Genomic DNA, 24,756 nt, shown 5'->3' on the forward strand with positions numbered 1-24,756 from the left:
TGGGATAATCCAGAAGGGGGAGATGGGGGGGCGGAGGTCTTATATGTCAGACGGGGAGTTCAGGACTCTCTGCCAAGACTTCTCCCCACTACCTCGATGAGGGAGGGGGGAGGCAGATGCCACCGGAGCGGGCTGCTTGCTGCGTAGTTTGCCAAAGTGAGCGTTTCCCAGTTAGAAACTTTTCCCCCTCGGTTTCCAGTGCGCATGCCTAGGGGTGGAGAAGGAGAGGCGAGGGGAGGGGAAGCAGGGGGTTGAAATAAGGAGGCGGCTGAGGGAAGGGATCCGTTCAGTCGGAGCTCGCCTTCTCCGAGGAGCTGTTGCTTCGAGCCCCGCAGTTCGGCAGGGAAAGGGGGGGAATAAGGAGGGGGAGAGGAGGGTCCCTTCCTGGCCAGTACCTGGCTCTCCCTCCTCTGCGCCCTGCCAGGATCTCCCTTTGCCCAGCTGGAGAGCAGGCGCGAGGGCCCGGCCCGACCAGGGCAGCTCCGCTGTGCCCACCGTGAAGCCACCGCGGGGTAGCCCCGGAGGATCTGGGACCGTCTGCCGGCGGGGGAGCGGAGATCGGAATTAGGTAAATATAGAGAGAGCAGCACAGCGGCCCCTCCGGTCCGCGCCCCCCTCCCGGCCTCGGCGCCCCTTGCCCTGCCCCGCTCTCTGCTCCCGCGGCTGCTTCCAGGGAATAGACTCCTCGTCCTCCGGCTGTCCCCGGCGATGCTGTCCGCCGACCTTCCTAGAAACCTGGGCGAGGAAACTGTCTCCTTCCAGGCCACGGGCTCTGCGCCTTCCCTCGCCTCGCCCCTCCCGCTCTCCCCGCGCAGCATCCCCTCCGATGCCGGCGCAATGAATGAATGGGGGGGGGGACTCCCAAGTGTGCCGTGGGAAAGGGGTTGAGGATCCGGGCAGCCCTGTTGGGGCGTCCTGGTCAGGGCTGCAGCCTAAGCAATCCCGGGAAAGAAGTCGTCTGGACACCGGTCGCTTTTACCTATGAGTAAACCTGCTGGGACTGCAGAGGCTCTCCGTGCGGCGAGTGCCACTGAATCCACCAGGCCGTCTTCTCTCAGTCCGTCCCAAACGCCTCAAGCGTGGGGAAGGACGTTCCGGTGAGTTCGGTGGAACTGACACTCTTCCCTGGAAGTCTGTTGCGTTTTGGCACTGATCCTCCAACCTGCTTCCATAGAAGGCGCTCAGGGACTTTCCTTCCAGGGGGGACCAACAAGAACTGGGATGTGCTACATTATTGCGGGGGGGGGGAGAGAAAGTGGAGGAAAGAGGTGTGTGTAGTAGACCTACTGAGTGCTGCAAAACAATTCTCGTTTCTGTCTACGAGTCTGGGTTGCACACAGATGGAGGGAGAGTTGGTTCCTTTGGAAGTCGTTCCCCCTGAAATCAATGGGGCAGAATTCCAAAACTGTTTAGGATCTCTCTCTCTCTCTCTCTGTGTGTGTGTGTCTAAATCATGACACATTCACGTATCCCCCCCCCCTTTTTGCCCGTATGTAACATCAGGTCAATCATACCCAACACTTGCTGAAGTCGAAGTGTTTTTATTTAGGGTGCTGCTAGTCCCCTCGATCTTCCGTACCCCCCTTGTCTGATCCAAACCATATTTACCGGAGACTAAAGTCCGTAGGGTCAGCTTGCAGCCTTTCTGGAAAGTGAAGTTTACATCTTCCCCCCCTCACTTCCGTGTAACTTTGTTTCGACTTGCGATTTTCAATCGCAGCCTGTGTACCGACCGTTCTCCACTGGTTTCCACCAAGGAGCTTATTTTCAGAGGGCGCTCGCTTCGAAATTATTTACTGTGTACTATTACACTCAGTTAAATTACAGAAGATGAGGCAACAAGTCCGCTGAGGTAGGAACGCAGGACCTCGATTTAAAATTCTAATCGAAGTCCTAATCGAGATGGGGGGGAGAGAACTAGCCGTAGTTTGGGGGCCTGAATCCTACACAGGTGCACAGCTGGCCCCTTTGAAAACTTAACTTATTCATTAAAAAAAAAAAAAAACAACTTTCAGTTGCAATCCTATTTAATGGAAAGAAGTCTCGTTCATTGGAATGGGACTTGCGATATCCTAGTCTAACGTGTTGTTAAAAATTTGAGGGGGGGGAAGGGAGGTTGGGAGGATCCTAACTAAAGGGATTCTCAGATTATGGATTCGGGAAAAAAGTATGTGTGTACATGCACTTAAATACATGTCCACTCGCAAGGCCTACCAGAGCTTCTTCGCCGTGTCTGTGGTTTAGTAGACAAATGTGTTTCAGTTGGGGCTCGATGTCCAATAGCCTGATCTGACAACGAACAAGTTAATCCCAAGTATTAGGGCTGTAAAATGAAGCTGGTAAATGCGACGACTTCGGATGAACCCCGTTCATTCTGCATCTACTTCCACTTCTGTCTCTCATCGTTGCTCAAAGTTGGCCTAATTCACCATTTGCTTGTATGGGAAAACAGTGCATTAAAAAAAAATGTAATTTTTTTTTTAATGGAGGTGGGTGGGGAGGGTGCCCTCTAACTCAGAATGCCCAATCTCTTTCAGACTGTGCTTGTAATCATTGGTTGTCTGCTACTCGATCCGGAGGCCTTATAATTTTGGGATCAAAATACATCCCAAATATATTTCCATCTCCACACTAAAATGGTTGGGAGGAGGGCCCATTCATTCCGATGGGAACTGACCTCCAAACTATGGGTTGGAGCCCGTAGAGGCTGGCATTGCGGTCTAAGGCTGCCATCCTATGCCCACTTTCCTGGGAGAAGGCCCCGTTGGAGACAATGGGGCTTACTTCTGAGTAGGCGGGCATAAGTTTGGGCTGTCAGGCCTTCTCCAAGACCATGCATATTTTGCTTCGGAGAGTATGATCGCAGTTGGAACTCTGAGCAGGGCAGAATTATTCCCGTCCGCTACATGTCGTTGTTACAGCGTTGTAGCTTCCCGAGAAGGGGGGGGGGGAGTTTTTGTAGCAAACCAACCAACTCAACGTCGGGGTTAGGAAGTTTCCTTTTGTGTGTGTGAATCTCTTGGGTGTAGCTCAGTTGAACTGGAGGCTGCGATCAGAAGTCGGTCCCATTCAGTCCATTGGGGGCTGCCAATTCAATGGTGCTGGGGTTGCAGCACAGACTCGAAGGGGCTTCCTTTCCATCAACGTGCGCAGAGCGTGGAAGGAAAGCGGAGGCCCCTCCGACCTGTGAGAGATGGGAAAGGTTTCCGAGCCATGTGCAAAGCGATCAAGGCGTCAGCTTTGGTGCTGCTGCTGTTTTAGCAGCCCGATCCTAGGAAGCAAGGCCGGACAGAGCAAAACCTTTGGCTTGAGGGCATTTGGGGGGGGGGGGGTTTCCCCTCCCGTCTCATTTCCCGGTCCTGTGAATGCTGGCTGGTGTAGCCTCATCGAAAATCCCACTGTGTAAACAAACACACACATAAATAAAATAAATAATATTATTATTATTAATATAGAGCCCACCCTGTTTAGAGTAGCAAGCAAACAAGGCAGGAAGAGGATGTCGTCTGATCAGCGTGACCAGATGTCCTAACCACAATAAGAGGACCAGGCACCCCAAAAATGTAGGACATCCCAGAAAAATGGAGGACGTGACAAAATAAAAGCTGAAAGCACTCATGTATTGATTTCATGTGGTTAATTTAAACCCTAATTGTCTTATTAAATTTAAAACTATATTACAGATAATTTGTTAATTACAAGGAGATTCTGTGCTGCCTGCTCACAGGGAAAAGGAGGACGTTTAGGTTCTTTTGCAGGGCACAAGGCTCAAAAAGAGGGCATGTCCTGGAAAAAGAGGACGTCTGGTCACCCTGCGTCTGACCCATGAAAGTGGCAAGTTCTTTGCAGCGTAGTGGACTAGTGCCCACTTCATCAGATGAGGATAGCTCTCTTTGGTCTTCATTTCCCCTAATATCAACATTCAGATGATTGACATTCACATGAGCTAGTGGGGTACAGGTGTGTTTCATGCCACATCAGAAAATACACCCTGATATTCTGCAGGAGCCAGCTGCACAGCGGGATAAATGAGAGCCCAATCCTATGCGTGTCTATTCAGAAGTCAGCCCCGTTGGGGCTCACTCTCCGGTAAGCATGGATAGGATTGCAGCCTGAGATGCGTGATCTAGTCGACCATGTGCGGGGACCAGGGTGACCAGATGCAATAACTACAAAAGAGGACCAGGCACCTTAAAATGTAGGACATCCCAGAAAAAATGTGGGACGTGGCAAAATAAAAACTAAAAACACTCCTGTATTGATTTCATGTGGTTAAACACTATATGATTTAATTTAAAACTATATTACATATGATTTATTACATATAATTTCTTAATTCTAAGAAGGTTCTGCGCTGCCTGCTCACAGGGAAAAGGAGAACATAGAAGTTCTTTTGCAGGACACGAGGCTCAAAAAGAGGGCATGTCCTGGCAAAAGAGGGCATCTGGTCGCCCTGGCCTCAACTCATTGGGAACACAGAAGTGACACACTTTTCACAGAGTGAGCTTGAATCTCAGTCCCAACCCCCATTTGCTTCGATTGAAGAATCACGTCCCATGTAGATCTAAGAGGCTTTGCTTTCTGAACAAACCTGGCCAGGACTGGGCGGTGATCCTACCGCCTTTGGAGAAAGACTAATGGGGGCTTCGTCCCAGAAGAGTCAATTTTTTTTTTTTAGTCAGTGACATTCCTGGGCTATTAAATCGGAGTGTGCTGGAAATGGTGGTTCTGTTTCTGTTTTGGCATATCCAGAATTTCCACAAACCGAATGAAAACCTTTTGGGGGGGGAGGCAGAAATCTACAAGGTATTTTTGCTTGCCTTCCCCCCCCCCCATTAACAAACATTCTCAGGAGACCCCCCTTCCAGAATTTAGCTGTCAGAATTCGGTCAGGTGAGCGGTCAGGATCCAGAATTCGATTCCAATCGAATTCACCGAGGTGGGGGTTGCCCCTGGGGAATCCAATTGGAATCGAATTCTGAACCGGGATCGCCGTTCAGTGCTGCGGATCTCAGCTCCAGCCGCTACTGCTGTCTTCGGAAGCTCCAGCAGAAGTCATTTCGGAGCCTGTGGTGAACAGGCTTAGAGCCCAAGCCTATGTCTGTCTACCCAGAAGTAAGAGTCCATGAGTCCATGAGGTTTACTCCCAGGAAAGTGTGGTTAGGACTGCAGCCTCACAGCCCAATCCGATGCCTGTCTACTCAGAAGTATGTCCCATTTGAGTCAGTGGGACTTACTCCCAGGAAAAAGTGCATAGGATTGTGGCCTTAATTTTGTGTAATTGACGGGGCTGGGGGGAGGGAGGCTGTTCTGCTGCCTGCAAACAACTGAAGGGCGTCTGCGAGGCTTGTCAGCACCGATTGCTGGATAAATCGTGAGATCTGGATCCCACCTGAAGCCTTTAAGCCCGGCAGCTCTCCGGAGCGAGGCGCTGGAGCTCTTCCAGCCCTCATTAAGGGGCGCAATTAACTCGTTCACGCTCAATTAGCGCCGCACATAACTGCGCTTGAGGAGATCGCGGGCTGCTCCCCGCCCCGGAGAGCCGATCGCTCCGCGGCTGGAGCCAACGCGAGCCGGCCACGCCAGAGCCCCTTTCCTGTTTTGTTTCCTCGACACAGGTAGAGGCCATGCTCCGTTTCCTCCGAGAGAAAAGAGCGCAGTGTCCGCTTTTGGAAGGCCCTGCAGGCCAGGCAGCTCTGGGGTCGAGTGGAGCTGACTTTCCAGCCGGGCTCCTCACCTCTCTGAGACCCCAGGCACGAAATTAAGTGGGCTTTGCCTCCCTGGTGTTGGTCTAAAATTATCCCCTAATTGCTCACTTTTTCTATCCCACCTTTTCTCCAAGAAGCTCCGGGATTAGCCCCATTTTCTTCTCACAACAACCTTGTGAGGTAGGCTCAGGGCGACCAGGCGTCATAACAGCAAAAGAGAACCAGGCACCCCCAAAATGTAGGGCATCCCAGAAAAATGTAGGACGCGACACAATAAATGCTGAAAACATTCCTGTATGTACTTCATGTACTTAATTTAAACACTAGATTTCTTAGTTTTAAATTTAATAATTATTATATATAATTAATTACTAGAAGGCTATGCGCTGCCTGAAGGGGCCACTAACAGAGAAAGGGAGGGCATGAAGTTCTTTTCCAAGATATGAGGCGAAAAAGAGGACGTGTCCTGGAAAAAGAGGACGCCTGGTCACCCCGGGTAGGCTAGGCTGAGAGATGGTGAGCTTCAGGGCGGAGCGGGGATTTGAACCGCACTCTCCCTGGTTTTAGGACATCTCGCACTGACTCTGGTGGGTTACAGTTTGGTAAAGGACGGCCATGAGTTTAGGCAGTCGTGGCAGAGAAACAGACGCAAGAGATCTCTGCCGCAAGGAGCTTACAGACAAAAGAGGGCGAGGGTCTTAGATCGTTAATTTCTATCGCACCTACAGAGATATGGCTTTCCAATGCTCTTGCCCAAGCGGACAGCCGGGGCTAAGAAGGCTGTGATCCGAGGCACTTTTTAACAGGACATCGAATCCTGCCCATTCACACGCGGTGCCCTTTTTATATTATTTTAACGTAGGCAACAATATAAACAAGGACTAGTTTAGGATTTACCTGACAGAACAACCCAACGACACCCCTCTTCCCCCCTCCCTCCCCAAAAATTGTACTTAAAAATGAACCACAACGACCCCACTCCAAAGCAAGGGCTCAATAATTAACTGTTGGTGCCTGACACTCATTAGTTCAATTAGCAGTTGAGCTTTAGTCACTAAGGAGGCATTTTCCCCTCCCTAGAATGGAGAGGTGAGTGAGCACTTGGTGAATTTAATGTAGTTTCTGCTTCATCATTTGAAAAGCGAGGAAACTGATTTATTTAGGTTGTTCCCACATGTGGGTCTAAGGGGGGGGGGGAAGGAGAGTCTTAATAATTATTTAAATCTAGTGTTTCATCTACAAATACCCCCCTTTTAAAAAAGCCTACCGTACCAGGCATGCGGATAATCCAGCCTGAAAGTTAAAACACACACACAAAACCGCACAAGATGAATACAGAATGTAGGGGAATTGTATGGTCGATCGTAACCATTTTTACCCGGCCTACAGGTGTACGCATTTGATCCCTGTTGCGTATATGCAATGCTGGGCAGAAATGGTTTTCATTAATACAAGTAGCGTTCTGTTGGGCCAGCGGAGCAGCGGGGACTCTTTCTCTCTCTCACCACGGTGGTGCTTGGAGCAAAATGATTGTAATTTCCTTGTACATATCAGATCCGGTTGAACCAAGCTTGGAATCGATTTACAGTCCCCTATCCTTAACGAAATACTCTGCAATGTTTCATTACTGACCTCACTGCATAGCACAGTTAACGCAGGAGGGAATTCAGGCTGGTTGGGATGGGTTGTCAAACACACTGCGTCCGAAGGGAGTTTCGCTGATGTCGGTGGAACTTCCTTCCACTTGACATCTGTGAACATTCCACCATAATTCTAGTCTGGGAAGACCTTATAGTCCTCCTTCCCATCGATTTCGTTGAATTTCACACACACACAGACCCAGAGAGAGAGAGAGAGAGAGAGAGAGAGAGAGAGAGAGAGAGATTAGTCTTACTCCAAAAGAAGCCTAATGCATCCTCCTATAGATTTCAACCTGCACGCAGTGGGACTTATTTTCCAGGTAGGCGAGAGCCTGCCATGCAATGCTACCCATGCAATCCTATTTCAATGCTTAGGAAATACATCCCACTGTGTTCAATGGGGCTTATTCCAGAAACGTCTGCTAGAATTGCAGCCCCACAGTTGCAGTGCAGGACTGCAATCTTATGCAAGCTTATTGAGGAGTGAGCCCAATGCAATTAGTCTTGAGCATTATAGGATCAGGCAGTGAAGTTCTGACTTAGAATCCTGCCCTGATTTTCTAAGCATGTTCTTTAGGGTTCAGATCTTAACCATGTTCCAAGAGAGGCCACTGCCCTTAATATCTGTCCCTCTTTTGTTTTTTAATTACTGGTGAAGCTGGCCCAGTGTTTGCATGTTAATTGTCAGCTAGCCATGCCAGAATGAATTTTTTTTTTGCCTCTGCCAGTGTCTTTTTCCTTCCCCAAGGCTCTCTGCTTGCCTGCCATCATCTTCAATGTCTGCCTTCAAAAATAAAGCCATCAATGGCATACTTGTGAGAGGGCAATGGGGCAAATGCCCCTGGCTGCACCATAGAAAGAGATGACACTGAGTAAAACCTGACAACAAGCAGGTGGCAACTGAGCCTGATTCTCTTTGGTATGAACAGAGACTAGGTTGGAGACACAAAAGTGGATCAACTCTTGGAGCCCATGCTGGGTCCATTGGTGTGTGTGTGTGTGGGGGGGGTGAGCTGGGGGTATTCATCTTAAGTGTCAGAAATATTGTGGTAATAAGGCCTAATGGTAGGAGGTGGTCTTGGGTCAATAAGGAAGAGTCAAGGTGCTTTGATGAAACTATTTTAATACAAGAAAGCTACAGTATTTGTAAATACCAGTATATTTGCATCCATGGGTGGAAACACCAGAGGTGGGAGCATGCTCCTTTCTTGCTGATGGCTTGGGTAAAATTCTATCTTTTTGCCTGATCTATGGCTCATTGTAGAGTCCTTGCTTTGCAGACAGAAAGGCCCAGGTTCAATTCCTGCCAGGGTCTTCAAGCTGGGCAGAGAAGGATTCCTGGCTAAGTTCAGGGTGTTCTGTGCTGAACCCATGGGTTGACTCAGCAGAAGTCAGCTACCTGCTGAATCAAAGAGCTGGAAAAATGCTGTAATGTTAAAACACATGTTTATTCAGCAGTTCAATAGAATTCGCCTTCAGGTTGGTGAATCTGGGTTTAAGCCTGACTCAATTTGAAAGGGAAGGGGCATGGGCATCCATGAAGGACCCCCCCATCTCCTATAGCCTGTTGTACTGCTTGTCCCCTCCTCAAAGTAGTGCAGCTTGACTCAATGCAATGCCTGGTAGGGAGCACCTAATTTCCAGATGTTCTCAACATGGATGTTGCAGGACAGCTTGTGGGTGAAATCAGCTTCAACTAGGCACTGACCCAGCCTAAACTGCTAATGTAGACAAGCCCTTTCTTGGCTCCAAGGCCTGTTGAAATCAAAAGGATTACATCCTCTTCCAAGTCAGCTTGCCTCGTTTTAATGAGTGGATGGATTTAAATCCAATTTCCCTGTTAGGGGATATAGACTCCATTTTATTCTTGGCAGCTTCCTTTGAGATGCAGGATGGGAAAGTAAGTTCCATTCCATGTAACACAGCATAAACATGTCTGGGAAGTGGTGTACATGGATTTGACGACCCAACTACCCCCCACCCCCAATGTGTAGGTTGGATTGGGCCACCAAGGTAAACACACCTACTTGGAAGTAAATTCCTTACATCTCTCACAGCACAACCCTATGTATGTCTACTTAGAAAGTAAATTCCATCCTGGCTTACTCCCAGAAAAGTGCGTATAGGATCACAGCCTTAATGCTGCTGCAGTCCCAAGCATAGTTCCTGTAATCCATGGGACTGGATTCAGAATAAATAGTTAGGATTTGGCTGCGAATACCTGGGCTGTCAGTCAGGGTTGCTAGTGAATGAGAGATCAGTCCACAGTGGAATGTCAATCAGGAGGCTCCCTAGACTGACAGCTGTGCTGAATTAATCCAAATAATCAGAACTTATTCTGCTTCCTTGACTTTTGCTCCCCATTCCTTTGGCTGCACGGTGGGGGGGGGGGGAATCAGGTGCTTTCCCTGGACAAGACACTCTTTTCCTTTGTCCCACCTTGCTTGAGCCCTGGGAAAATTGGAAGGGAAAATGCTTTTCAGACACAGAGATGACCCAGCCCAGGTGTTCTGGTGGCTGCTGCTTCGGGAGTCAAGCTTGATGTGAAGAGCCTCCAGGAAAATGGTAATTGGGAAGAACCTGGCAGTAGGTGACAGTTTCTGGCATTCCACTGTGAAATGTGCCTCCAGGCTTCTGTCACTTGAAGGGCTGCACATGTTCTCCACAGAAGTAGCCATGGGATCAGGGCCTTTGGGCATGGAAGGGCTCTTTGCTTGAAGTGGCCCAAAAGTAAAAAAAAAATGGCAGTGGATTGCAAATTCATGCCAGGAAAAAAGGAATCAAGCCTAGTAGCATGTCCCCTTGAATTCACTGAGTAAACATGCCTAGGCCTGGACTGTAAAGATCCAAATGGATAGTAAGCAAAGACATTCTGTCCACGTCCATCCAAAACATTCAGGAGTGAGTCTTTCTGCTTAATTCCCAAGTAATTTATTTTTTCACATTTTTATACCTCCCTTCCTCGGAGTAGGTAGCTCAGGATGTACATAGTTCTTCCCTTCCTTTTTATCCTCACAACAACCCTGTGAGGTAGGTGAGGCTGAGAGATAGTAAGTGCCCCATGGGGATTGGAACCTGGATCTTCCAGATCTCAGTCCAACTCCTGAACCACTAGATCATCCTGGCTCTCCTAACTGTCCATTTGGTTTCAGCCTTCAGAACAAATTACAGCCCAGTCTGGCTCACTTTGGGGTCCAATCCCTATCCAACTTTCTAGGGCTGATGCAGCGGTGCCAACAGGGCATGCACTGCATCCTGGGGTGGGGGGACAGTCAAACAGGCCTCCTCAAGGTGAGATAACTTCCCCCCCTAACTTTGGGGCTGCATTGAGGCTGCATGAGGGCTGGTAAGTTGAATAGGATCTGGCCCTTTGTTTGAATTGAGTCCCTTACAGCCCAGTCCTTAGCATGTTTCAGGGGAGGTTGTTCCCAGGGGTACACAGAACTACAGGCTTAGCCTGTCCTGTCTTTCTCCTGCCACAGAAGGTTTGGTTTCAGTCCCTGAGTAGGGTGCTTGATTTACCCGACTATCTCTCTCTCAAACGGGACTCTGGTTTATTGCCACTGGGGCAGGGGAAATGTGGAAGCGCGGAGTGGCTGAGAACTCCCAGGCTCTTCTCATTAAAACAAACAACCAAAAAAATGCCGATAAAGATCTGTTGACATGAAACAGAATTGAGAGGTGGAGGTGACACTGAAATAAAAGCAACAACCGGCTCTCTGGTGGAGGGGGGGGGAGGCCAGCGCTGGGGGGTGTCACTGGAGACCGCCAGAGAATCGGTGCTTTGATGTCCTCCAAGGGACCTGCGCCGCTCCTCGTCTCTCTCCTTCCTCCGGTGCAAGGAGCAGGAGTGTAATTTACAGACCTGGACCCAGGCCAGGCAACTTGTAGCAGCCTGAACGGTCGTCGCCCCTCCTTTCTCCCTCTCGCCCCCCCCAAAGCTCTCTTTGTGTTCATCCCAACTGCTTCTAGCGAGCAAAATAATTAACACAATGGAGACTATTATGAGTCACGTTCTCTTCCTTTCGGATTAGACAGTTCGCTGTAATACCACCTTTATTCGTTTGGGTTGGGTTCCCCCCCCCCAAAAAAAGTTATTGCTCTCTCTCTCTCTCTCTCTCTCTCTCTCTCTCTCTCTCTCTCTCTCTGCGCGATGTCCCTTATGATTAACAAACCGATCCCGAACCTGGTAAAACTGAAGACTTAAAACGAAATCCTTACATTTTAGTCCTGGGAAACGGCAGTTGCAATCCTAATCGGGTCCAGAGTTGGAAGTAAAGTGACCCCGCAATCAGTGTCACTTCGATTCCCACGAAACGGGTCTGAATCTATGCACTTGTTTAAATATAAACATTATTTATTTATTTATTTATTTATTTATTTCAGCAAGGCTTCTTGGGATCTGGGAATCCCAAATCCGCGACATCTTCAGGTTGAGATTCTCCCGAATTAATTTAAAGCATATACGCAACAGGGACCAAATGTGTACACTTGTGGGCCAGGCAGAAATGGGTTAATTCAGAATCTCCCAAGATGAACACTTAAAAACAAGTCCCCTGTCAACGCCGAACGCACGATCAAGGAAAACAAACACACTTTTCGTATTGTTGGCGGTACGATCCCAAATACTTTCAAGGGAGTAATTCGCTTCTAATTCCTTACGAGTAAACCCATCTAGTGTCAAACAGGGAGAACCCAAACAAGCTTAGGTATTGTTGTTATCTAGTTATTTACATATTAGGGCATTTGGGAGGCAAAGCACCTTTCTGTAGAGGACAGGTCCTGACGTTTCAGTAAGTAAGTCACGCTCGCCTGTAAATATGATGGGGATCAGTTCTATCCTGTCACCCGAGGAAACAATTTACTGAAGCCCGAAAGAAAGGGCTTTCCTCTTGCCAGCTGTGGCTGGGATGCCCCCTCCCCTCAACAAACCGAATTGCACCGAGAAAAGATGTGGGACGAAGGGACTGTGAGCCCAATCCTATGCATGTCTACTCAGAAGTTAGTCCCATTATAGTCAATGGGTCTTACTACCAGGAAAGCGTGGATAGGATTGTAACCTGTGGCCGCGACTACAAATGGCCAAAGGTCTCTTCTGCTGTAAACAGGGTTCTTAAGCAGTTAACGGGGGAAGGGGGGGGAGAAAGCCGTGTGTGTGTGTGTGTGTGTGTGTGTGTGTGTGTTAATCGTCCACGATCCCCAAATTTATCCAATTAGAAGAGGCAAATCCTGGCAAAATGTCACACTCGTTTATTCTGGGTCAGTGCGATGGAATTCCTCCAGGCTCCTTTTTTTGAGGCTGATTTATGGAAAGTGGTGTGAAAGGTGGGCGCGGGGCACTTCTGGAGTGAGAAGATCTGTGAACACCAGAAACCTCCAGGCAGGCAAACACTCCGTCGCCTTTGAAACTTCCCTTCGCTTTGCGCCTCAACTGGGAGGCAACTTTCCTTTGGTTTCCCCGTTCCGCATCTTCGGATTTTTTTTTATTACAACTCCTCTGTTGCAATCTTTCTTTCTTTCTCATTGCCCCCCCCCCCCCCGGAAAAAAACAGGAATGTAAAAGTAAATGACAAATGGCCACCGCAGGGGAAACGACCGTGGGGTTCTCGAAGTGCTCTGCTTCGTCGCACGGCTCAGAACGCTGCCCAAGCGGAGAATTCGTTGGGCTGACCGCAACGTTCCAAAGCCAAGGGCTCCGCGATTGTGACCTCACAAAAGACCGCGTGACGTCACAATTCCTGCCACCAGTGCAGAGGCGCGAAGGCGAATGTGAAGAAGAGGCAAAGACTCTTCGGGGTGCTCTGCGGGGCTGACTTGTCACAGGTCACGAAAGCCCTTTGCTTACTCGGAAGTAGGTGCCGAGCTTGGGTTGGTAGCGCATGTCTACTCGGAAGTGAATCCCACGGTGCCCAGTGGGGCGTACTCCCCGGAAAGTGAGCATGGGAGGGTTGCAGGCTTAAATCTGCGTTGACTTCGTTGGCATTGATCTGTACTCGGGGTGGCAGCCCGAATTAACTGCTGCACTTCTAAAGCAAGCTCGAAACCTCCATCCCGTGAAGCAGCCATCGCAACTAAGTGAGAAAGGGACATAAATAACACACAGTTACATTTTGAGCAATCTACAGATTCTTCCCCCGTTCTAAATTCTGCCTCTTTGACGGCACTGTTAATTAAACGGCACCAACCAGTCCAAATTACGGTTCAAGGCTGCAATGCTATCCACACTTACCTGGAAGTAAGACCCATTGACTATAATGGGGCTTACTTCTCAGTAGACGTGCATAGGCTTGGGCTCTAATCCTGCACGCGCAGCAGGATCCTGACAGATGCTAGACTCTTGACAGCACAGACCTCCTTGCCATGTCTACTTAGAAGTAAGTTGCACTTCTTTCCATTGGATTTACTCCCAGGTAAGCGTGTATGGGCTTGCAGCCTTAGTCATCATGGAACTTGCTCTCTGGTCTATTTGGGGTTGCAACTCTTAGGAAGTGCCTAAGCCTTCCCCTTAAAATCAGAGTAGGACATTAAGGCTGCAATCCTATTCTCACTTTCCTTGGAAAAAGTACCACTGAAAACAATAGGACTTACTTCTGAGTAGACCTGCTTAGGACTGTGCCCTAAAAGTGCTTCCCTTGGCTGGATTGCGGCCCCAAATGGCTATCCTTCGGTCCAGTGGGTGAAAAGGACTGCTACCAGTTTCTACTTTGTTGGCACGATAAGGTTGCAATCCAATCCACACTAACTGGGATTTACTTCTCAGCAGACATGCACAGGCTTGGGCTAGAACATGCTTATAAGATTCTTTCAGTGTGTGTGACTAGAAAACAAGGCCCACCCCCCTCCCCTTTTGAAAGCGTTTCTGCATCTATGCTGCTTTCTGCCTTTTGAAATGATGGCCAGAGTTCTAACGGGTTAGGCACTTTGAGCTGCCCCAGCAAACCCAGATCTTCCCTTTGTTTACATAACAGGATCAGGTTTTCCTGAAAATCATCAAAGGCTGAAGTCACTGCCACAGGCCCTGACAGCCCAAAGTGACTTCAGGTGTAATCCAGAACCTTTCAAAGCAGTGACAGTTTGGCCACTGGCTTCAGTGGGATGTGAATCACACCCTATGAGCATAAAATCCCTTTTCTACTATGTTGAAAATAGGGGATCAGGTCTTGTCCAAATGTCCCCTTGCACTTTAGGAATGTGATGCATGCTTTTCAAGTTTTGGGTGGGAGCTCAATACCCCTGCTCTCCTTTCACCCTTATGGTTAACCCCAAATATTGCCTCCCCCCAATCACAGAATGTTAGTGTCAATAAGCGAACTACAGCTGCAATCTTATCCACACTTTCCTGGGAGCAAGTCCCATTGAACACAATAGGACTTACTTCTGAATAGACATGCATAGGATTGTGCCCTAGGGGGCTCCTCAGAACAGTGGTGTAGCTAGAGGAGTGCAAAGCACGAAGTTTTGTACCCCTTATAGTTATGCAACTGCCTAAGAGTGGGGTACGGTGAGATGGCTCTTGTTCCAGCACAAGTTTTTCCAATACACAAGGCCAGGCAGCCTTCAGCTGAAGAGGACAAGGCGAGGGGAGGAAGGGGCCCCTGTGCAGATATGGGGCTTTGAAGTCAGCCACATTAAGTCCTTGTACTCTGTTTTGGAAAGCAAATTGGAGGTCAAAGTTGAAGCAACTGCAGCGAAAAAGGAGACACAGACCTCACTGAGGAGCCTGCAGCTTCTGGCCAGAGCAAACTCAAACCAGGCTTCCCTTGTGTTCTCACGATAAGTAATGTTTGGTTTGTGAGTTGCTGTAGGCTGTATGAAACCCAAACCTGGCCTGAAGTCCACCCTTTTCTTACAATGGGACTGTGAAGGTCCTGACTTAGGTTAAGTTCAGTGTTCAAAAACTCCCACTAGTTCCTCTCGAATACTAGCCAATGAAAAGAGGGTGTCTGTTGCTGTGTGCTGTCTGGATAGGAGAATAAGCCAAAGTCAATTCTTGGGTTCCATCACATCACACTGTGAACGTAAACAGGTTCTGAGTCGTCCTATGCGTACGAAAGCCCTTGACAATCACTTCCTATGAGACAAAGTAAACTCACTGTTGGGGTTGTGACAGCACTTTCTTCCCTCAACAAACTGGGTTCGTGAGGGGCAAGGAGCCAGGATTAGGTTCCACCCCAATGGTATCCCTGAGTATGCATCTTCTACTTCTACATAGAAATGGACAGCTGCCAGTTACTCCTGTGACAAACACAAAACCAAAACAAAGAGTAAAGCAAAGCACTTGGGGACACCATTGTAGTGGAGCCGAACTCTCTTATTTCGCCCCCCTCTTTGGTTGCCCATCATTAACAGCAAACATTTTGCAAATGGTACTTGCCAGCTATACAGGGTTCATGAGGCAAGAGCCTTAACCCACAGCTCTGTTATTTTTTTACAGGACAGAAGAACCTGGTCACCTTCAAAACTCATGGCCAGTTGTTGCCTCAAGGTTCTTATAGTCTACACTATATAGACTATAGTCTTTATAGTCTAGTGGTATCACGGTTTGCATCAACCCAGTGCAGAGGCCAGCACATCACCCCCATGATGAACTGCCTTCCATGCAGTGGGCGGGGTAAAAACCAAAGTGGTGGGCATGGTGATATACCATTGCTCTGCCCCTGCTGGTTTTTTTGCCATACCTTTTGATAGAATAGAGATATTTCAAAGTTGTTTGTTTCATTGCATTCCACTATAAATTACTCATCGAATGGTATATAACATGATGGTATTATTCCTACAAACTGCGATTTTAGCAATTTTGGTCACTAGTGGTGTCATCCCCCCAAGGGTATCACCTTACTAACACCTTATTGGTTCCATGCTGTCTCATAATAGTATCTCAGGGTCTCTTCGAACAATCAGTCTCACTGGTTCGTTTTGAATTAAGGAAACATCCTTTTGTGTTGCATTTTTATTTTCTGGTTTTTTGGCCATAACTTTTGATAGAATGGAGATATTTCACTCCAGTTTGTTCCACAGCATTCTACTGTAAATCACACATTGAATGGTATATAACATGAAGGTATTATTCCTAAAAACAGCAATTTTAGCATGTGACCCCCCCAGTGCATGTCACCCCCCCCCCCGTGTACATCACCCGGTGAGGTCCGCACTCCCTGTACGTCCCTAGTGATGACACTGAATCTACATAGGATGTCTCTGGTTTCTGTATATTGCAATGTATACTGTTTGTGCTACATGAATTAATAATAGTAGTTGTCATTGTTAGTAGCACTAGTTAGAGTTGCCATTTTACATGAAGATGACTGTATAAGGAATCTTTTTGGGATATGCAATAATGAACCTGCATCTTCTTTATTCTGCCCAATAATCAGACATTGTGTATGTTTTTCTCCTGTTCTTTCTTGCAGGCCCTTGTCTTCTCAAGCTTCTCTGCTATCATGGGTAGTAAGACTCTGCCTGCCCCCGTGCCCATCCACCCCTCTCTGCAACTCACCAACTACTCCTTCCTGCAAGCCTTCAATGGCCTGCCTGCAGTGCCTTCAGAACACCTGCCCAACCTCTATGGGTTCAGTGCCCTGCACGCCGTTCATCTCCACCAGTGGACATTGGGCTATCCTGCCATGCATTTGCCCCGCTCCTCTTTCTCCAAAGTGCCTGGTGTGACCAACCTGATGGATGCCAGATTTCAGCTGCCTGCCTTCCCTCTGTTTCCCCATGTCATCCATCCCAAACAAGAAACAACGAGCCTGCCACTCAAAGCCAAGCCCAGATTTGATTTTGCTAATCTTGCTGTGGCAGCCACCCAAGAAGACCACTCAAAACTGGGACAGCTGGATAGCCAAAGTTCTCCTCCAGGCTTGGGCTCCTTGCTCGAAGTCACCAAACTTTCACCCGAGAAGAAACCCACCCGCGGGAGGTTACCTTCCAAAACCAAGAAGGAATTTGTGTGCAAATTCTGTGGCAGACACTTCACCAAGTCATATAACCTTTTGATTCATGAAAGAACCCACACCGATGAAAGGCCCTACACCTGTGACATTTGCCACAAGGCCTTCAGAAGACAAGATCACTTGAGGGATCACAGGTATGCCATGCGCTTAGTGAGTTTCTAATGAAGACCACAAGAATATCTTAGATTATATCTAAAACAGTGGTTCCCAAACTTTTTAGCACCAGGACCCACTTTTTAAAATGACACTGTCAGGACTTAGCTAGGTTTACAAGAATTAAAAAATCTAGAAAGAAGTAATATTTTTATTTATATACCTGTATTAATAACCAGAAAAAAAGATGCTCCAACATTAACCTCCCTATATTTATAAATGCTTGTACAGTGCAGGAACAGTTTGCAGGGCAGTTGGTAACTATCAGATTTTTGAAAAGCCTCAGGGCTTGTGGAAATTATCCTTCCGTCACCTGTGGTTTCATCAGAGGCTCTGCTTGGCTGCTGTGGAACCCACCCAAAAGCAGGTTGCAACCCATCAGTGGGTCCTGCCCCACAGTTTGGGAACCACTGATCTAAAATAACATGGATGACAACTGGGAAGGGTTATATGGTTCAGTAGATGCGTCATAACACAGTGTGGATCATTTGTTGTCACAAACAAAATGCAGCTATGTTTCAAAGTTCAAGGCAGCCCCAAATATGTTTGACCCTTTTTGGATATGCTTTTTAGTGATCTCCTTTCTGACTGTGCTGAGTGAGAACATTTGGGAGTTTTCAGTGGGAAAATTTAAAACAATTGAAAGAAAATGTCTAATACTATGCCTTCCATTCTCTGCTGTTACATCCCACTATCTACTGCTATACACAAGTTAGTAATCATCCCTGTGAAGGACCTAATTTGCTCATCCAATTCTTTCATGAAATTTCATTTGTCATGGTACTGCCCTACCCAAACGAGTTGGGAGGCCAGCTCCTTCATTGAAAATATACCCAGGGGCTACATACAATCACCACAGATGTTGATTGTCAGTGGAAGACTATCAGTTGCCCAAACTGCTATTCCTAATGTTCACCACCCCACAGCAAAAATGTGTCATTTTCCTGCCTGGTAGAAAAAAGGCATCAGCTGACAATCTAGTGCAAAGTGATGCCTCCTGTACCCCCCCCCCCCAAATGTCAACAGCACTGACTTGCTGCATGCTTGCTAAACCAACAGTACACCCCTATACAGGTTTATTTGGAAGAAAGTCCCACTGTGTTTAATGGGTCTTACTGCCTCCATCTGAGCTACTGGAGTATTTTGGCAGTGCAGTGTGGAGTGCAGCATTGCGAGATGCAGTGCGCTGTCTTGGGATGCTGAGCCTCTGCTGCAAATGGAGAGCGATGCCAGCTGCATGGCAGTGGCTTGTCTGACTCCCCCAGCACCAGTAGACTGGTGTGGGGAATGGGCAGTGGGCAGGGAGGGTGAGGAGAGTGGGAGGATCAGAATGGGAATTGAGGCTGCTGGAAGGCATGTTGGGGGTGGACATTATCAGCGGCAAAGGTGCTGCCAGGATTCTATGCACTTTCTGGGTCTTTGGGTTCACTGGGTCCACCATTGGATCCACTTGGACTTGTGCCAGCCAAAGAGGGCAACAGGGAGCTTACCTGGAGGTAAGGGAACAAAAGTTCCCTTACTTCAAGGAGGCCTCTTGATCCCCTCTCCCACAACATAGTGTGAGTGGCAGGGGATAGTTTAGGTGCATTACTCTCATTAAGCATGCAATTCAATGGATTACAGCCTAAGGCTTGAACTCAGTAGTGATGGCCTCTGAAGCGAGATGCATAGGACTGTGTTGTAGGGCTGCTTCACTGTAGGACAGTGAATCTACATGTGAGTAAGCACTACAAACTACCATTTGTGGCTTTTGGTCTTGAAAATGATTGACGTGTAGGGAACTATAACAGCCCAATGGAACCTGGTAAGGTTCCAGGGCCTTCTGATTGGCCGCAAGCTTGGTATTGATAGTTGCTTATTCCATGCAAAAATTGCCATGGCTAGCTGCTTTTGAACACTGTGGGTGCCTTATTCTGAGTAAGATCAGGAGTGCACTGTCTCTTCTGCCTGGCAGCCTTTCTTTATGGCCTCAGGAAGGGGTTTTTGCAAGGTCAGCCACAGTTTAAACTGTTGCCAGGTGAAACTGGACTTTCTGAATACAAAACATACACTCTGCTGCTAAGCTGTGGCCCCAACTTTTTGAGTATACCACATTTGTTAGACAAATGAGCTTGCACCTCTTCATGTATGAGGAACTTGTGCACTTTCTGAAACATCTTGATCCACAGCTAAGTGTAAGGCAAACTTGGTCATTCAGGCAGGATATTTAATATTTATTAAATAAATATTATTAAAATTTCAGTTAGCTCATTGCTGAACATTTTTACTTGGAAGTGAGTCCCATTGAATTCAGTGGGCCTTCTTGCCTTGCAGGAACTTAAATACTGGTATCGGAGGCATAATGCTCTGCCCCAAGACTTGGGGCAGTGACATCACAATGTCATGTGACATGGTGTCATGAGACATCACTTCCGGGTTCTCCCCAGAGGAGGGGGTGCTTGCTGCAGTGGTTTTGCATCTCCGTTCTTTCTCCTTTGGAGCCTCCCCTTGACAGCCCCTTGGAGCAAAGTTGCCAGCATCTCCTCCATAACTAGGGTGGAGCCCGAGGGGCTGTCATGAGCCCCCTCTTGGCAGAGCACCTGGTGCAGGTGCGTGTGCCCCTCAGGTTGTGCCCTATTTACACCTCTGACTGGTATAACTTTGTGGTTTGTTTAGCTTCAGATTCCTGCATTTTGTATTGGAAATGTTCCCAGTACACACTGGAAACTGTTAAAAGAAAGATCCTAAGAGTTCAGCCATTGAACACTTGGGCCTGCGATGAAACACACTATAGAAGTGGTTCCCAAACTGGTGGGTCATGACCCACCATGAGAACTGGAAAAAGGTCATTCCCCTTCAAAGGGAATGGTCTAGAAAAAGGCAGCAACACTATCACTATGATCATACTGATACTGGGCAGGGAGGGCTTTCCATTTTTCTGGGGGTTGCTATAACTCTCTGTAAGGTCTGGAGAGACTGCAACCTCCTCTGCAGCTCTCCTGGCAGCTTCAAAATCTTGAAAACATGAAGAAAGAAACCACTTCCTGTTTCGGGATGAAAACAGGAATTGGGCTTTTTCCCCTTTTTAAAAGAATTTGAAGCTGCCAGGAAGGCTGCAGAGGGGGTCGCAGGCTCCCCTGACCCTCCAGAAAGTAATGGCAACCCCCAGTTAAATGAAAAATCCTCCCTGCCCAGCATCTGCATGATCCATAGTGATCAATAGCACCCCCCACAAAGACCAGGTTCCCAAAGTTCAAGCAGGACTTTGGGAACCACTGCACTCTAGCAACTGAGAGCGTTGAGATCCTAATGCTCAGGAGAAGCTCAGTTCTGGCTTGCTGAATTGGATAATCTTTTCTGCAGAGTTTTCTCTAGGTTTTGGTGTACTATTCCCTAGAGGCAACATCCATATGGAAGAATAGAAACAAAAATTCAGCTCGTCATGCTTCCACTAGTAGAGATAGCAACATCTCAACTAAAAGCAAACCAGGACAGTATGAAGCACAAATAAGTTTGAAACTGTTTTAAATTTGTAGCCTAAACTTAAATGAGTTTGACACTTTTGTTTAATTGCCATGTCTCTCAACCAAGGGGCCTTGGAAACTGCAGATACGTTTAAGAGAATGATTGGCACCTTAACAAATCATCCCTTTGAACCATATTGCTTAAACCAGCTTCATACTAGTTAAATTGTTTAGTGTAAATATTATGCATCCCAAGGTACAAACTGAGCAATGTTGGAAACTCTGCCCTGTGTGGACAAGCGCTTACTTACCAAGAGGTGTCATGCACCTTAGCATCAAGGTTTTGGGAGTTGTCCATCAGTTGTTCCCCCTCTGTTTTATTGCTGACAATTATTTGGAGCAGGAAAGATAGAGTGAACGACTAAGGAACTTCAAAAAAACAAAAACCCACCACCAATAATGGATCCCATAGGAATTCGGTTTTAGTTTTAATGCATAGCTGCCCTACCACAGGGGCTTAGTCACCATATATTTATTTAAGCTGAACTGCAATTTGATGAAGATTCACATTTTACAGCTGAAAAGTGAGGCGCTCTATGCTATTCACTGCTGGCCTCAGAGCAACTAGGGGATTTTCGAAGGGGGAAATGGTGCAGGAGTAAAGGGCATAACACCTTTCCTCACCCCTGCTGCTCTGCTATGAGGTCTTGCCCACTCCCTGCACTTGCTATAAGGTAAAAATGAAAAAAAAAAATCTTTCTGTCATGGACCTTCCACAGATTGTCTGTTTTGATACCTGGAGAGTTTGTGACTGAATTGGGAATGGGAAATCAAAGGACACAAGCCAGGTTAGAGGTGTGCATTGATGTCTCTCCCTGTGCGTATTTCCCTTGAAGTGAGATCTGCTGAACTCAATCATATTTGCTGGTGGGCAAATATTGATTTGAGATGTCAAATCAGGTTGGAAGGGATGAGACAAATTAAGGGTCTCATCTGATTAAAAAAAATACAGTGCAACACAAGCTTATGCATGTTTACTCTGAAGTGAGTTGCTGAGTCCAGTGGGACTTACTCTCAAATAAATGTGCCTTAGTTTGCAGTCATAGTTGGTTCATCGTATGAGTTTGATGGATTAGCTAAATCAGCGGTTCTCAAACTCTGTGGGTCTTGACCCAATTTTTGGTGGTTTGTGGTCTGGCGGAAGATTAGGCTCAGTGCATCAAGGGTTAAACAAACTGGTGTGGGGGGGAGCAGCGTTGCTGCTGCCCATTCGCCATTATAGCCGCACCCCTTGGCATTTATAAAGGCCTGTAGTGCCTCTGAAAAGTTTGAGAACTACTGAGCTATGTCAGTTAAACTTGGCTAGGGGTAAGAATAATAATTCTGAGGAAAAGGCATGGGTTTGTTTTTTTTTGTAAGATGGTGTACAAATTGGAAGGGTGGTTTAAAGATGGAATAAATATTCCTTTCTATGTGAAAGGAAGCTTCTTTTAATTTTCGTTACTTTTAATTTCTGCAGTTTATTTAAAGTTACATCAAAAATCTGCTACCTAGTCAAGTAGGGACATTTTTTAGTTCATCAAAAGGTTTTTAAAAATGAATTTACTTTCATTTTGTGGATCTAACTGAGAGCCCAATACTATGCATGTCTACTCAGAAGTCCCATCATAGTCAATGGGGCTTACTCCCAGGAAAGTGTGGATAGGATTGTAACCTTCAATGGGTGTGACTGCATGCTGAATTGCAGCAAAATACTCCCCCCCCCCATATGTTCTGTGGGCATGGGAGCTCTGATTGTGTATGCAAATCTACCCCACTTGCCCCACTCAGTTCAATGAAGGGGTGCCCTTGTTTGACATGTATCACAATTTTCTGCTGACATGAATGGAGCAAACCACATCCACAAGGAAACAGACAATAGGCTCCAAAGTGGAATTTCCAGGACCAGAGTCAAAGTTGCGACATCTTTACACTGGTATGTCAATATTCCCTTAGAGGAAATGTTATCACATTGGTGGCTATCTTTGGGTTCCAGCAATTTGAGTCAGAAATGTTTTATGGATGAGAATTCACCTGCCTGAGTACGCACTTAAAACTACCACTGTTCTTTTCTCTCCTCAGATATATCCACTCTAAAGAAAAGCCCTTTAAGTGTCAAGAATGTGGAAAAGGATTTTGCCAATCCAGGACTCTAGCTGTTCACAAGACACTGCACACACAAGTAAAGGAGCTTAAACCTTCCAAAATGAAATGCTAAAGTTTGCAGCCCCCATGAACTTCACCCCCCCAACCCATCTTGGTTCTGAATTTTAGACCAAATTCTTCACAGAGACAAAAGGGGAGCACTGAACACTATTAATTTAAATTTTTTTAAAATTTTTTTTTTAAAGAAACACTCTCTCTGCACACAAATACAGCCAGCCTTTCCAAGCCTGGGTGATGCTATTGATTGCTTCTGAGTTACACACAGAAGAGTATAAATCTTGCATGGCTTCAGTAAACTTTACGTCAAAAGGTGGTGCTCAAGTATTGGAGAGGAATCCTCATTGTTAAGACACGAACACCACCAAAAGCTTCCAGAAGTATTGCTTCTTCTTTTTTTTTAGCTTATTCTTCTTGTGTGCCTGCGTGTGACTGTGTAAAAGTTTATAATCCATACACTTCAGAAGAGAAAATTGAGAAGATCTTTAAAGTAACTGGCTTTAAATTTGAGACACTGCTGGGATGAGGAGGATGACTACAGATAAACTCTATGGGTTTGAATGAAAAGAGGCACCAGTCTAAATGAACCTCACAGAAGGAGCCCTGCTGTCCGTCTTAACACCTAGGTCTCCCGTCAGTGGGTCTCCTTTCTATACACTTTGTTGAGCACCCTGGGGTTTCTGTTTGTTTGTTTGTGGTCTAGTGCCTCGGGAGGTGGTTTGTAATTTATGGATTTATTTAAACTAAGCTAAACAGAAAAACACCCAAGGTGGGAAGGTGGAAGGCTGACAGTAATAAATCAAAGTGTCTGCTGCACACAGTGTGGTTTTTTTAGTGGTACTTTCAAGTTAGTGTGTCCAGATGGAGAGTGAATAGATTGGGGAGGGGGGTGACAAATCTCAACCTGAGAGCTTTATTCAAAGTTGTTCATTTTTCTAAGCAGTGTAAAAAAAAAAAAAAAACAGTTGAGACATTCCAATATGTTTTTGGTTAAAGTTATTGCTATTTGGCACTTTATGCTGATTCTTGATAATGAACATTTATCACTGGATTTATTTGTTGTTTTTTTTTTAAGTATTAAAATAAATTGGTATTTTACAGGCAAATCTTTTTGGGGTGACCTATTCACTCAGCTTGTTAATTGCACTTTAAACAAAGCCTTTGCTTTCTGCTGCGATGTTAAACTATGATGCTCTGGGATTGTTTTCTGGAAACAGAATCAGTTAATAGCCTTTGCTTCGAAAAGCGTAGCTTTAATTATTCAATGGTTAGTCTTGCCTCCAAGAGATTAATTAGCTAATAGAGGCTATGATGCTATACATACTTATTTCTGGAGAATCACATTGGGCTGCAAAATACATAATGGAGAACCCAATCCTATGCATGTCTCCTCAGAAGTAAGTCCATTTATAGTCAATGGGGCTTACTCCCAGGAAAGTGTGGATAGGATTGTAGCCAATATTGTGACATTATAGCAGTGGTATTCAAACTGGGGCGTTGCGACGCCCCAGCCTGTGGGTCCTGGCCTCTGCCCCCTTAAGGGGCGGGGGCAGCCAGGAGACAGGGGGAAGGCAGTGGTGCGATCCACAGGATTGTGCTGCTCAGGGGGGCTGCAGGGGCTTGGGTGCACTTGCCCAAGCCTCTTGCAGCCTCCCAG

The 24,756-nt window shown here is 46.8% G+C and overlaps 1 protein-coding gene across 1 annotated transcript; it reads left to right on the plus strand.

The window, feature by feature from the left end:
- The first annotated feature begins 432 nt into the window (after positions 1-432).
- On the plus strand, positions 433-24,064 carry OSR1 (odd-skipped related transcription factor 1). Its single transcript, XM_066639852.1, has 3 exons — positions 433-568; positions 16,759-17,435; positions 23,019-24,064. Exons 2-3 carry the CDS (start codon positions 16,789-16,791, stop codon positions 23,152-23,154), a joined length of 783 nt encoding a protein of 260 aa, XP_066495949.1. The 5' UTR covers positions 433-568; positions 16,759-16,788; the 3' UTR covers positions 23,155-24,064.
- Positions 24,065-24,756: the final 692 nt, after the last annotated feature.

This window comes from Tiliqua scincoides, chromosome 1 (assembly GCF_035046505.1).
Source record: "Tiliqua scincoides isolate rTilSci1 chromosome 1, rTilSci1.hap2, whole genome shotgun sequence".
Taxonomy (NCBI): domain Eukaryota; kingdom Metazoa; phylum Chordata; class Lepidosauria; order Squamata; family Scincidae; genus Tiliqua; species Tiliqua scincoides.

What these genes read in the sequence shown, in the direction of transcription:
- OSR1 (XM_066639852.1), top strand. Translation starts at nt 16,789, where the DNA reads ATGGGTAGTAAGACTCTGCCTGCCCCCGTGCCCATCCACCCCTCTCTG. An exon ending in GATCACTTGAGGGATCACAG is followed by an intron (nt 17,436 to 23,018) that starts GTATGCCATGCG and finishes TTCTCTCCTCAG; the next exon opens with ATATATCCACTCTAAAGAAA.